General features: G+C 40.7%; 1 protein-coding gene across 12 annotated transcripts in view; it reads left to right on the top strand.

Moving 5' to 3' along the window:
• The window catches only part of RPS6KA3 (ribosomal protein S6 kinase A3), a 120,726-nt gene extending 112,415 nt beyond the window's left edge, over positions 1-8,311 (top strand). For all 12 annotated transcript variants that reach the window (XM_034950454.3, XM_063601603.1, XM_008972958.5 and 9 more), the window contains 2 exons: positions 1,978-2,118; positions 2,707-8,311. In XM_034950454.3, the coding sequence (XP_034806345.1) occupies positions 1,978-2,118; positions 2,707-2,829 (264 nt within the window). In that variant the 3' untranslated portion in view covers positions 2,830-8,311. The remainder of the gene's footprint in view (positions 1-1,977; positions 2,119-2,706) is intronic.
• Positions 8,312-14,642: the final 6,331 nt, after the last annotated feature.

Genomic DNA, 14,642 nt, shown 5'->3' with positions numbered 1-14,642 from the left:
TTGTAGAGATGGAGTCCCACTACGTTGCCCAGGCTGGTCTCGAGCTCCTGGGGTCAAGTGATCCTCCCACTTTGGCCTCCCAAAGTGCTGGGATTACAGGCATGAGCCACCACGCCCAGCCCAATTTTCTCCATTACATACACCTCCCTGAAGCTGTCATCTTTCACCAGTCCATTTTCCTCCACACTCAGTGAATGTGATCTTTTTACTTAACCGCATCACTCCCTAACTTTAAACACTTTATTACCATCAAATAAGTCCACATTTGCAAATATGGCTTACAGGGACTTTCCTGATCTGGTCCCTTCTCATCTCTCCCACTTTATCCACTGCCACATTCTCCTTCACGGTAAATTTATGCTGTAGCCGCATTGTACTGCTGCCAGTTCCTTAACTGTGTCGTCTTCTCTCCCACCTGAGAGCGTTCCTCCAAACTCACTCTCCATTCTCTCTACTCTACCTGAGGCAGTGTTTCCCCCTTCCTTTCTCTAATCTAGCTCCTGCTTATCCTACAGGTCTTATCTTCCTCTTAAAGAGTCCCTTTTAAGCCACCTCGCGCAGTACAGTCAGGTATCTCTGTGTCCCTCCAGCTGCACCTGGTGTTTGTTCATCCTGTCAAAGAACTTACTTGCTTTGTGATTATTGATTCTTTATCTCTCCTTCACTGAACTGAAAACTTCATGAAGTCGGAGTTCATTTTGTCTTTTTTTTTTTTTTTTTGAGACAGGGTCTCGCTCTGTTGCCCAGACTAGAGTACAGTGGTTCAATCACGGCTCACTGCAGCCTTGACCTCCTGGGCTCAAATGATCCTCTGTCTCAGCCTCCCAAATAGCTGGGACCTCAGGCATATGCCACCACACTCAGCTTTAAAAAAAAAAAAAAAATTGTAGAGACAGGACCTCACAATGTTGCCTAGACTTCATTTCTGTGTTGTTCATTGCTAACTACCCAGTGCCTAGCAGAATGCCTGGCCTTTACTGGATACTTAACAAATGTAAATTTTTTGAATGAAAAATTTAAAAAAGGGTGGCTTTTATAAATGACAGTGGTGTTATTTTGAAGAGTGTAAAACCATGTAGCGATTATATGCATCTACATTGCATGCATAGGAATGGCATTTAGATAGATATGCAGTGCTAACAGTGACTGTCTCTGGAAGAGTGGGATTATGGAACTGTTCCTCATGTGCTTTCACATTCCAGTATTTTCTGATTATTCTCTAATGCCCATGGGTTGCTTTTGAAGTAGGAAAAAAAATACTATAATCTTTTCAGGGGGCATTTAGAGCCCTCCAATTAAATTCCTGTGATTGGACATTCATGTTTTTTTTTCAGTATTACCAGCAGCACAAAAAAAGTCTTAAGTAACTGAATATTACTTAAAAATAAACTGGCCAAGCACAGTGGTTCACATCTGTAATCCTAGCACCTTGCGAGGCTAAAGCGGGAGTAACACTTGCATCCAGGAGTTGGAGACCAGCCTGGGCAACATGATGAAACCCCATCTCTACTAAAAACATAAAAGTTAGCCAGGCATGGTGGCGCACACCTGTAGTCCCAGCTCTTTGGGAGGCTGAGGTGGGAGGATCACTTGAGGCCAGGAGACAGAGGTTGCAGTGAGCCAAGATCATGCCACTGCACTCCAGCCTGGGCGACAGAATGAGACCCTGTTTCAATAAATAAATAAACCTACAAAAATGTAGGAAACTCAGAAAATCTGAAGGAAAAAAGAGCCAGAGTACTTAAAGATATATAAAATGTGCTAAATTGACCCCTTGTGATGCACCAAATTACTGTTATTTAGCAGGGAAAAAGCGGAGACTGATTTTTTTTCCCCCAAATTACCATGTTGACCGAAGGGCTGCTACCAGAAAAAGCAGTATCATAGAAGCTAAGGAAGAATGTTCATTAGTATCAAGAGCCATAGAAAAAGAAGCAAAACAAAAGGTTTAAGCTTGTTTTATTATTCCCATTACAGGACCTGGTGTCAAAGATGCTTCATGTAGACCCTCATCAGAGACTGACTGCTGCTCTTGTGCTCAGACATCCTTGGATCGTCCACTGGGACCAACTGCCACAATACCAACTAAACAGACAGGATGCACCACATCTAGTAAAGGTGAGCAGCCCCATACAGTCACTGTTTTCCACAGGTCCTCCAGGAGAGACTTCAAGAAGCCCTGTCCATGCCCCCAGCACCTTTCTCTTTCATCCTGCATCCAGTTCTGTTGTGGGATTCTCTTACAGTGGGTGACTTCGAAAAGCTCAAGGCATATCAATATATTAGTAATAAAACTAGTTTAAGAGCGACTTTTGAATTCCTCTCAGTCTACATAAGTAGGTATTCACTATCAATAAGGACAGATTAAGCTTATGGATTTCCCAACTTAAAGAGCATGCCTTCCTGTCTCTTTAGTGCCTTTATGCATTAAAGGAATGCAAAGGGAAAAAATGTTGAATAGTCCTGAGAAAAGTGAGGACTGCCTGTTATGAGCCTATCTTTGTTCTCTCTCATACATAATTTTAACCTCCATGTTGGCCTCTACAGTTTTGGTTAAGTCAGTGGATTTGACCGGTGTGGTTATTTTCATTATGAACCAAATAAAATCTATATACATTTGCATATGAAAAAACTCTTCATTTTGTATTTGTGTACGTGTGACTATCCATTGTCACTTTTGTTACTACCTTTATTTCCTTTGTTCAGGGTGCCATGGCAGCTACATATTCTGCTTTGAACCGTAATCAGTCACCAGTTTTGGAACCAGTAGGCCGCTCTACTCTTGCTCAGCGGAGAGGTATTAAAAAAATCACCTCAACAGCCCTGTGAAGTGACCTCAGTGAGATATTTGGTACCATGGTGTAAGCTGATAGCACAAGTTCTGGCGACAGGTAGCACGTATCTGAGAGACACCTGCAAGCACACACTGTCCCAGCTGGTACCCATAATGCTGCTGTTCCTGCTGCTGCTCCTGCTTTCGTCTCTTCTCGCTTTAAATGATTGTTAGCAAGTTAGATTTTCCTGGAGCTTCGGAAGAAATGAAAATGGAAACATGATGAAGATATAGTCACTGAATCAATGAGAAAAATAATGAACATATGAATACCACCTAAAAATACACTGAATAAAGTACACCATATAGCATTATTTTTATAGGAAATATTTCATGTCCCTTAAATATTCTTTGTTAGTTATAGGGATGGACAGTTTATGTTAAGCACTTAGCTTAAACAATCCGTTTATATTAGCACTGTATCCCTTGTGCCATCCAACATTTTGTATGTTTTTGTAAACAGTTCATATACAGTACATTTCTGTACTGCTTTCTTTAATGTATACATGCCTTGTTTAACTTGGAATCTATTATTATTAATCAATTGACTATTAAATCTGGTTAAATAGTTCACCTGGATTAACAGTATTGTTGGACAGCCCTAAAAATGGCCAGATTGTGGAACAGCTGTTGAATGTAATACTTCCAAAATGTACATATCTTTCCCCATGTCTGTTTCACTGGTTCGTTCATTTGTTTGTTTCTTAAAGTCAGGTGCTCTGTCAGACTAACCTAGAGAGCTGTTATGGTAGAGAAAGTTATCATATGTGTGTGGCATGAAATCAAGAATACACCTATGAAGTTAGTCCATATACTTTGCAACTCCTTAGAGTACTTTTTTCCTTAATTAAGGAAGTAGTCCTTGCACTTCTAATCTTACATAGCATCCATACTTAGAATTTGGCATATCATCTGGGATTTTGCCAATATACGTCAAAGCCCTTTAAGAGTCATGGTAAGGAGATGGGTGAAGGAAAATTTAGCAACAGGTAATTGAAGTCCTATTGGATATTTCATGTTTAAATAGATATTCTATATTAAACACTAATTTAAATGTAATAAAGGCCGAAGGCCTCTGTATGAAATTGGATTTAAACTTTCTTATTTTAGGGAATAAAACATTATTGATCAAACAGTATCTGTTCTAACCTAAAATTATAGGTAGGGCAGGCTAAGTGAACAGCATTGAGTATTTTCTGAATCCCTCATGATAATTTATAGCCACATACTGCTTCCTTTGACTTCAGGAATGATCAGTTTTCATAATGGCCACTGGGCCTGCTTAGATTGCAGTATTCATTATCTGCATCTAATTTGGTAGTTTCCACAGTCGTATTTGATGAAAGAAACTTCAGTCCCCACTATTACCTGTGTCTTTGCCAAGCTGCCTAGCATACATCAGTATGTAATGTAGAAGACATATGAGCAAGAAAAAAGTGATTTAACTTACCTCATCAAGAATGTGCCCATACGGGCCGGGCGCAGTGGCTCACGCCTGTAATCCCAGCATTTTGGGAGGCCGAGGCAGGTGGATCACCTGAGGTCAGGAGTTTGAGACCAGCCTGGCCAACATGGTGAAACCCCGTCTCTACTAAAAAATACAAAAATTAGCTGGGCATGGTGGCGTGCACCTGTAATCCTAGCTACTCAGGAGGCTGAGGCAGGAGAATCGCTTGAACCTGGGAGGTGGTGGTTGCAGTGAGCCAAGATCACACCATTGCACTCCAGCCTGGGTGACAGAGTGAGACTCTGTCTCAAGAAGGAAAAAAAAAAAAAAGAATGTACTCATACAGATTTTTGTTAGTCATCATGTAATAAGCCATTTATATCAGAAACCTTTTTTCCTGCCACAGAAGCTTTAAATTTTCCCCTAAGAGTACAAAGCCAAGAGAGTGTGGTTTATCTAAATGTCCTGAAATCCACTTGTCATTCCTTAATTTCTCCTCTATGCAATTAAAGAGAAAGGGGAAATCTATAACATTTCTTTTGTCCAAGTGACACAAAAATGATTACTGCATAGAAATCAAATGTAAGTTTAGCTTCTAAATGAAATAATATATGGGAGGGATATCAGAATGTCTAGATAGAGAAAGTATTTTCAAATTCTTGAATATATGGATGCTATTAAAAGCTGCTTTCCATTGCCTGGAAAGAGAGCTTTTTTCCCTCCTCTATTCAGTGTTTCAAACTATGGTCATCTCAAATTATTGTCACTTTTAAAATGTTAATGTCATTCTGAGCAGAAATAGATATATTTTCAGATTTTTTACACTGATGCTACTCCATAATTGCTTAGGAGTATTGTCCATCATAGTCTTTTAGAACTAGAAGTAAACACATAAATCCTTATAAATTACCCGATCCAACTTTCTCATATTGCATGTAGAGAACCTGAGACACATATCAAAGTCTAGAATCCTTAACTTCTCCCCATTTTGTTTTTTTCCGCCTCATAACACCATGCTGCCTTTCCCTCATATGATCACCAACCAGTAGCTGAGTTCAAAAACTACATATTTCCTGGGCAGTCCTCTACTGGTATGTGATGCCAACTTTTATTTCTTTCGAAGATAATTGCCTTCTTTGCCTAGCCAAGCAGCCAGTTTTATTGGAGAAAAGCAAGTTATATGTTCACAAAATGGAAGGCTTTCTACCTAAATTTATTTCATCTGTGGTCCTCTTATTCTCTTCCATTGCTTTTGACATACAGTGGAAAAACTTGGCCAACAATGTGCTCTAAATATAGTGCTTGTGTTGGGTTAACTTTTCCATTAATTTCTCAACATCAATTCTTCAGGCCCCTACAGTTGTGGTATTGAGGCCCCTAAAGGCTTCTGCCTTTCACCAACTAGTGCTGCCAGTTACTGAGGCTTCTCCCAAAAGGTATCAGTCCAGTCTTAAAGATATTTCATTGTGAAAGAAGAAACTAAACTATCAGGCCTCTTTTACAAAATGAGAGATTGAATTTAAGCTTGTCAAGCACATACTGGAAAGTATGAATTACACTACCATGTGTTTTGTATCTTCCCTTTCAAGTGATGATGTTAAATGAAGGTAAGTTTTTCATCCTTTTTTAATTTTTGTTTTTTATAAATCATTTCAGCTTTTTCTGGTTTATAGAGGTGTCTTATTTCTAATGCAACAGACCCCCAACTTTAACAGATTTGATATGGATGCATTTATTCACAAGCAACCCCAAAAGTCCAAAAATGTAATAATTTTGACAAGGCCCAAAGTTGAGATGCTATGAAGCTTGTGTGTGTGAAAAGTCAGTTATGATTGTCTGGAGAGAAGCTGTGGTGTGTATGCTGTAGAGTTTCCACATTTCACATGCAGTGTACTCCAAAAAGCGGGTTTGGGTCAACCATTTCCCATCTCTTTTTAAGAAGTGACTGCTGTTGGGGCCAGGGGACATCATGGGAGGTGGGGCTGTCCAGTTAGCTGTGCCCTGCACCTTCAGCCCAGGAAAGATTTGAACAGAGCAAAGGCTTCAAGAGAGGGCAGAATGTATTCGGCAGAAAAGGGACTCAGGTAAGCCCAGCCTGGGATGAGAGCAGAAAAGCATTCAAGATTTGCAGGCCTTGCTAGGGATGCGCTTAATCACCATGGAGGCCAGCAATACCCATCTCAACATGGCTTTGATATTCTCTACTTCCTGGCCTTTAAAAATGACCTATAATTTTTCAGTTTGCTTTACTATATTTTATAAAGAAAATTCTATCTTATGGTTGATTGAGCATTGAGACTTATGAAGGCATTAGGATAGATAGCTCAGGAATGTAAAGGTTCAGAAAAGGTCTGTTTTCTCAGATTAACAAATATGATGGATTCCATGGCTGACCTTGGTGCTTAAACCAGGAGGTTTCAATCTAGTCCTAGAGTTGTGTCCCTCTGAAAGGCCCAATGCCATGTAACTAACTTTAAACTGGATGTATACTTTGAGCCTTACTTAATTCACAGATAAGTTGACTTAACTCAGTATTTTTATTTCAATTAATGAAAACAGTCCTCTTTTCAACCCCAGGTTGCTTACATTTTGCTGGTCTCCCCAAGTGACCATTGGTGGAGACCAATTAATGAAGGAATGAAATTCACTTTATTGGGACTGTGGTATTCAACAGAGCCACACTTAACCACTTTTTCCAATGAAGAATCTCCAGAATGATAATGCCCAAATATGGATGGCCAAGAAGAATTTGTATCTACAGTGTGCTTTATGTGTTTTTGACACTGCTGTATTCTGTGTGATCAAGTGATTTGCAGCTGGTTCCAATGTGACTGAGTGTTCTCAAAGATTTCTAGTAACTAAGTCAACTTAATTTTCTTAAGCCTGGTATTACTATCAGCCTCACATTTACCACTTTGATTCTAGTTTTTTAACTGTTCATAACAGGGCATACCGAGGGTTGGGATGAGAGCCTACTTCCTACCTCTTAAGGCACTTTCCTCATTATTTTGCCATATAATCTTGAACTGCATGATAAGCTGTTTAAATGTCCATGACTTCTCCCAGAGCAACTAGCAAAGTATATGACATTTTGAATAGAGATTAGTGGAAAGGAAAATGTAGAGATTTAGGTTCAGAGGTACAAACCTCAATAAAACCTCCTTAGAGCACATACCATGAGTAGAGTATATGTAAACGTATATGAGAAGAGAGTCGCTATAATAGTCCTCTCTAAGTAGATTAGTTCATTGTCTAATGGAAGTGAACATCTTTACTCCTATTATCACCATAGTACTGAATGAACTGTATAATGAGTTTTTCAAACAAGTATTTAAAATAGAACTTTCACGTACAAAGCAAGGGCATAAAGATTTTGGTTTGTGTTTCTGTAAGTGTAGTTTACCATCTAAAGCTTTGGTTTTTAATTTTAAAAAAAGCTTCAAGGTATTGCCATTCCTTAGCATCCTTATTGATTATGGGTGATGAGTTTTTAACTCTTAAAATCATATACGTGTATTAGTTTATCTTAACTGTTGCCCTAAGCAAAAGGGAAGGTATACACCTAAGGGATGTACTTATTTTGCATTTTTGGTCATGGGTGGGAATGGGGTGGGTGCCTACTTAAATAGTTTTTAAAAAAGAAAAAAATCACAAATATTTTTCTACTGTTATATATGATCTTCCTTTATACTAGTTTCTCTCTAGTAAGGCATGCCAGAAGCCCAAGATACCATATCATGAATTCTTACATATTGTACCTTTTGTTGGTGGTTAAATCGCATCAGATGCTTGGCATTGCTGCCATAATTATAAAATGCTTGTAAAGGATCAAATATCACTAAATACTTTAAATTGTTTTACTTAAGAGTCTAATCTGGGAAGTTTTCAAATCATACTATTAATGTGTAATCTAAGCTCTTCAGATGTATCCATGAATAATCCTGGAACAATATTGCTTGTATTCCTGTCATAGAACAGGTTTTGTAATCTTTAAAAGAAATGAAAATTTATATAATAAAGTTTCAAATCAATGCATGTTTGTCCCTTTTATCAGATTATTTTGATCATGTAATCCTTTATAATGTAAAATTCTATCCAAAGTATATTTTTGAAACTAGATTGATAGAACATAAAACAGGAATATTTAAGAAGTGCAAAATAATTTTTCCATGCATAATCTTGTTTCATTCAAAGGGTTTGTCAAGTCAAACACATAAATCATAGATCTTACCCAATACCAAACTTTTAATGAATCAAAGGATATGGGATGATCACCAGACACAGATGAAATATTCTTTTTTTAGAGAAGTCCAAAATGTTAGAGAGTCCAGCTCCAAAAATGGCCCTTTTCTCTCTCGGTGCACTTTGGATTCAAAAAGGACAAGTTTCTTTCTGAGCGTTGTATGTGGAGACCTTGTTCAGACAAAGGGAGTCATTTGATTTTGCAACATCTCCTTTTTATACTTCATTATGCAGTTTAAATGAGCCCTCATTCTCCAGCCAGTCATGCCTCATGAATCCACAAATCCCAAGTTTTACAATAAACCATCTATAAAGACCAAGTATATCTTGCTAAAAGCATTTTAGAGATAAGGACTTTACATTTTCTCTCTGGTAATATCAGCACATTTTAGAGGAAATTTGATTGAGTTCATTGATTCCTAGTAGAGAGGGAATGGGTTATATAGGCCTGAAGTTAGCCTTTTCTTGCCCAGCTGACATTTCTTAGTAGTTCCATATTATGAAATACCACACATTGAGTGACTTAATCAGAATTTATTTTCTCACAGTTCTGGAGGCTGGAAGTCCAAGACCAGGGTGCTTGTAGGGTTGGGTTCTTCAGAGACCTCTCTCTTTGGCTTATAGTTGGCCGCCCTCTTGCTGCCTCTTCACATGGTTGGTCCTCTGTGCGTGTGCAGCCTTGGTGTTCCTTTTTTTATAAGGACACCAGTCATGTTGCATTAGAGCCCCACTCTAACAGCCTCATTTTAATTCAATCACCTCTTTAAAGACTTTATCTTCAAATACTGTTACATTCTCAGGTACTGGGGGTTGGGACTTCAACATAAGGATTTGGGGAAGGTAACAATTCAGCCCATAACAGCTGGTTCAGGGGCTATCCACTTGGATTTAGGTACTCGAGATAAGATGGCGACCTTCAAGGTCTACTTGGCATTATGCTGAGGCAAGGTAGGAATGTTAACTGTATTTGCTTTCTACCATTTTTGTAACAAATTACTACAATTTAGTGGCTTAAAACAACACAAATTTGTTATCTTACACTTCTGGAGATCAGAAGTCCAATACAGGTCTCACTGAGCTAAAATCAAGGTGTCAGCAAGGCTGCTACGTTCCTTTCCAGAGGCCCTAGGGAAGAATTGTTTCCTTGCCTCTTCCAGTTTCTAAAGGCTGCCTCCATTCCTTGACTTATGGCCCATTCCTTCATCTTCAAAACCAGCAACAGTGGGTCAAGTCCTCTCCATATGCGTCTTTTTGCCCCTCCTCTTCTGCCTCTTCCACTTTTAAGGACTCGTGTGATTAGATTTCACCTACGCACGTAATCTAGGATAATCTCTCCATCTCAAGGTCAACAGATTAGCAACATTAATTGCATCTGCAACTTTTATTCCCTGTTGCCATGTGAGATAACATATTCACGGATTCCAGGGATTTGGACATGGACATCTTTGAAGTTCATTAGTCTGCCTACCATGATTATAGAAACACCTGGCTTCTCAGACTGACACAGAGTAGCAGTATTGGCCATGGTCAGGCTTCTGCAGCTTTATATTAATGTACCCTGAATTCATAAAATTGACACACTAAAAAAAAGCTAGGTAAAGGAAGTGCAGGATGCTATAGGAATATGTAGCAGGGTTGCCTAGGGATTAGAGCAGACCGTCTAAGGAAACAATGACTAATCTGAGACCTAAAAGGGCAAGGGAGAAGGGTAGAATAGAATGTATAGAAATTCGGAATTAGAGGCACTCAAAAGTTCTGTATGACTAGAACTTAAAAAGTAAGAGAAGAAGAAATATGTGAGGCTCAAGAGATAAGCAGGAGCCAGATCATCAAAGGCATAATAAATCATATTAAGGAATTTGAATTTTATACCTCTGGGGTTTTCCCCCACAGTCCCCAGTCTTTATTTCCTTTTTTATCCAGACTGAACCTCATGGCCCCATAGTTGATAATCTGAACTTCTCTCTTAGAAGCACCCGCAACTTCCTTATATTTTTCCCTTATTCTGCACCCACTGAGCAAAAAAAAAAAAAAAAAAAAAAAAAACAACAACTCCAATCCTGGATCATTTTGGTTAATGATTGTATGCAGTCAGCTATTGTATGGAAGAAATGTAACCACCCAGTGGATTCACCTTGCTCTGTGGAGACAGAGCCAATTTATCAAGACAGGAGAATTGCAATAGAGAAAGAGTAATTCATGCAGAGCCAGCTGTATAGGAGACTGGAGTTTTATTATTACTCAAATCAGTCTCCCTAAGCATTCAGGAATCAGAGTTTTAAAGGATAATTTGGTGGGGGGTGGGGGGGCGGTGAGTCAAGAGTGCTGGTTGGCCAGGTCAGAGATGAAATCATAGGGGATTGAAGCTGTCCTCTTGCAATGAGTCAGTTCCTGGGTGGGGGCCACAAGCTCATATTAGCCAGTTTATTGATCTGGGTGGTGCCAACTGATCCATCAAGTGCAGGGTCTGCAAAATATATCAAGCACTGATCTTAGGCTTTATGATAGCGATGTTATCCCCAGGAGCAATTTGGGGAGAGTCAGAATCTTGTACCCTCCAGCTGCATGACTCCTAAACCATAATTTCTAATCTTTTGGCTAATTTGTTAGTCCCACAAAGGCAGTCTAGTCCCCAGGCAAGAAGGGGATTCATTTTGGGAAAGGGCTGTTATCATTTTTGTTTTAAACTGTAAACTAAATTTCTCCTAAAGTTAGTCCAGCCTACACCCAGGAATGAACAAGGACAGCTTGGAGGTTAGAAACAAGATGGAGTTGGCCAGGCACGGTGGCTCACGCCTGTAATCCCAGCACTTTGGGAGGCCGAGGTGGGCGGATCACGAGGTCAGGAAATCATAGACCATCCTGGCTAACATGGTGAAACCTCGTCTCCACTAAAAATACAAAAAATTAGCCGGGCATGGTGGCGGGCACCTGTAGTCCCAGCTACTCAGGAGGCTGAGGCAGGAGAATGGCGTGAACCCGGGAGGCGGAGCTTGCAGTGAGCCGAGATCTCACCACTGCGCTCCAGCCTGGGCGACAGAGTGAGACTCCGTCTCAAAAAAAAAAAAAAAAAGAAACAAGATGGAGTTGGAGTTGGTTAGGTCAGATCTCATTGTCTCAGTTACAATTTTGCAATGGTGGTTTCGAAAACCATATAATTATGCAAACTGATACCACTGCAAATTTATATTTTCTAACCTCAGCTAAACCCTCAGTACCATTTGTCATTTGATCCATCTCCTATTTCTTTAACAGTTTTATTGAGATATAGTTTACACGCCATACAGTTCACCATTTAAAGTGTACAATCTAGGCCGGGCATGGTGGCTCATGCCTGTAATCCCAGCACTTTGGGAGGCCGAGGCAGGTGGATCACCTGAGGTCAGGAGTTCAAGACCAGCCCGGCCAACATGGCGAAACCCCGTCTCTACTAAAAATACAAAAATTAGCCGGGCATGGTGGCAGGAGCCTATAATCCCACCTACTCATGAGGCTGACGCAGGAGAATCACTTGAATCTGGGAGGCAGAGGTTGCAGTGAGCTGAGATTACGCCATTGCACTCTAGCCTAGGAGACAAGAGTGAAACTCTGTCTCAAAAAAAAAAGTGTACAATTTACTGTTTTGTTTTGTTTTTATTTTTTTTTTGAGACAGTGTCTCACTCTTGCCCAGCCTGGAATGCAGTGGCACGATCTCAGCTCATGGGTTCCAGTGATTCTCCCTCCTCAGCCTCCCAAGTAGCTGGGACTACAGGTGCACACCACCACGCGCGGCTAATTTTTGTATTTTTTAGTAGAGACGGGGTTTTGCCATATTGGCCAGGCTGGTCTCGAACTCCTGACCTTGTGATCCGCCCGCCTCGGCCTCCCAGAGTGCTGGGATTACAGGTGTGAGCCACCGCACCCAGCAATTTAATGTCTTTTAGTATAGTACTTACAGAGTTGTGCAACCATTATTATAATGTAATTTTAGAACATTCTCACCATCCTAAAAAGAAACTTTATACCCTAGTCCAAGCCACAACTGTCTTTCGTTCGGACTATTACAGTAGCCTCCTGTGTGGTTTCCATTTCCACCCTTGCCCCCTACAGTCTGTTCTTAACACAGAAACCAAAATGATCTATTTAAAAACCTACTGAAAGGCCGGGCGCAGTGGCTCATGCCTGTAATCCCAGCCTTTTGGGAGGCCAAAGCGGGTGGATCACTTGAGGTCAGCAGTTCGAGAACAGCCTGGCCAACATGGCGAAACCCCGTCTCTACTAAAAATACAAAAATTAGCCAGGCACGGTAGCGCACACCTGTAATCCCAGCTACTTAGGGAGGCTGAGGCAGGTGAATCACTTGAACCTAGGGGGCGGAGGTTGCAGTGAGCCAAGATCGCGCCACTGCACTCCAGCCTGGGCGACAGAGCGAGACTCCGTCTCAAAAAAAAAAAAAACCTACTGAAGATTACAAGTGATCCGGCCTCCTTACTTCTCCAATCTCATCTCTTCAAATTCTTCCCTTGGCTCAATGCATTCTAGCCACACTGACCTTTCTTTTCTTCCTTCCTTCCTTCTTTCCTTTCCTTCATTTATGTCCTTCCCTCCTTCCTCCTTTCCTTCTTTCTTTCATGGGGTCTCACTCTGTTGCCCAGGCTGAAATGCAGTGGCACGATCATAGCTCATTGCATCCTCAAACTCCTGGGCTCTAAGGATCCTCCTGCCTCGGCCTCCCAAGTAGCTGGGACTACAGATGTGAACTACCATGCCTGGCTTTTTTTACTGTCGTGTGTTTATTATTTTAGAGATGGGGGGGTGGGTCTCGCTATGTTGCCTGGGCTGGTCTCGAACTACTGGCCTCAAGCTCGATCTTCCCATCTCAGCCTCCTGAGTCACTGGGATTACAGGTGGAAGCCACTGCACCTGGCTTCTTGCTGTTTCCTGAATATACCAAGCATGCTTCCACTCAGGGCCTTTGCCCTTGCTGTTCTCTCTGCCTAGAACACATTTCCCCCAGATGTCCACCTGACTCACTTCCTTCCAAGTGATTAAGATGATCAGTCAGATGGGGGAACCATCCTACAGTAGAGAAATGAAGCCTGATATTTTTTTCCTCTTTGAGGTTTTATACTGGGTAATTGACAGAAACTTTTTATTTTTAAACATTTAGAGTTCCAGACTCTTAGAGTCTAACTACTTACCATGTACTAGGCACAATTGCTAATTGAATGCATTATATCAATTTAATTCCTGCAACAACCTAATGTAAGTACTATTCTTTTTTTTTTTTTCTTTTTTTTTTTGTTCGTTTGTTTGTTGGAGATGGAGTTTCACTCTTGTTGCCCAGGCTGGAGTGCAGTGGCGCAATCTTGGCTCACTGCAACCTCCGCCTCCTGGGTTCAAGTGATTCTCCTGCCTCAGTCTCCCAAGTTGCTGGGACTATAGGCGCCTGCCACCATACCCGGCTAATTTTTGAATTTTTGAGTAGAGATGGGGTTTCACCATTTTGGCCAGGCTGGTCTCGAACTCCTGACCTCAGGTGATTCGCCCACTTCGGCCTCCCAAAGTGCTGGGATTATAGGTGTGAGCCACTGCGCCTGGCCGGTTAGTACTATTCCTACATCCAATTTACAGATGAGAAAACGGAGGCTTGTAAAGAGATTAAAACTTGCCCAAGAAAATAGAGTAATAAGTTACTGCAGAGCTTGAATTTGAACCCAGGCCTCTCTAACTCCAAAGCTCAAGTTCATAATTATTTGACCTTGGAGCAAAATTTAAATAAATTTCATAAAAAATCCTTTCATCCTCAATTATGTAAATTGAAAAATATTGCAGATAGAAAGAGAAACCCAGAACTTTGAGTCCCCCATTATCTTTCAATTTCACTCTAAGAAGTGCATCTGTCATTGGGTTTCTCAATATCAGCTCTGCTGATGTTTTGGGCTGGATAATTGTTTGCTTGTATGGGGGAGGGGAGATTGTACTGTGCACTGTAGGATGTTTAGCCGCATCCCTGGCCTCTGCCCACTAGATGCCAGCATCACTGCCCCCCTCCTCAAGTTATGACAACCAGAAACATTTCTGGTTGACGCTGCCAAATGTTCACAGAAAAGAACCACTATATTAGATGATGATACTTT

The sequence above is a fragment of the Pan paniscus genome, chromosome X (assembly GCF_029289425.2).
Source record: "Pan paniscus chromosome X, NHGRI_mPanPan1-v2.0_pri, whole genome shotgun sequence".
Lineage (NCBI taxonomy): Eukaryota > Metazoa > Chordata > Mammalia > Primates > Hominidae > Pan > Pan paniscus.
The sequence above is the reverse complement of the archived record's forward strand: the minus strand, read 5'-3'. Positions and strand labels throughout refer to the sequence as shown.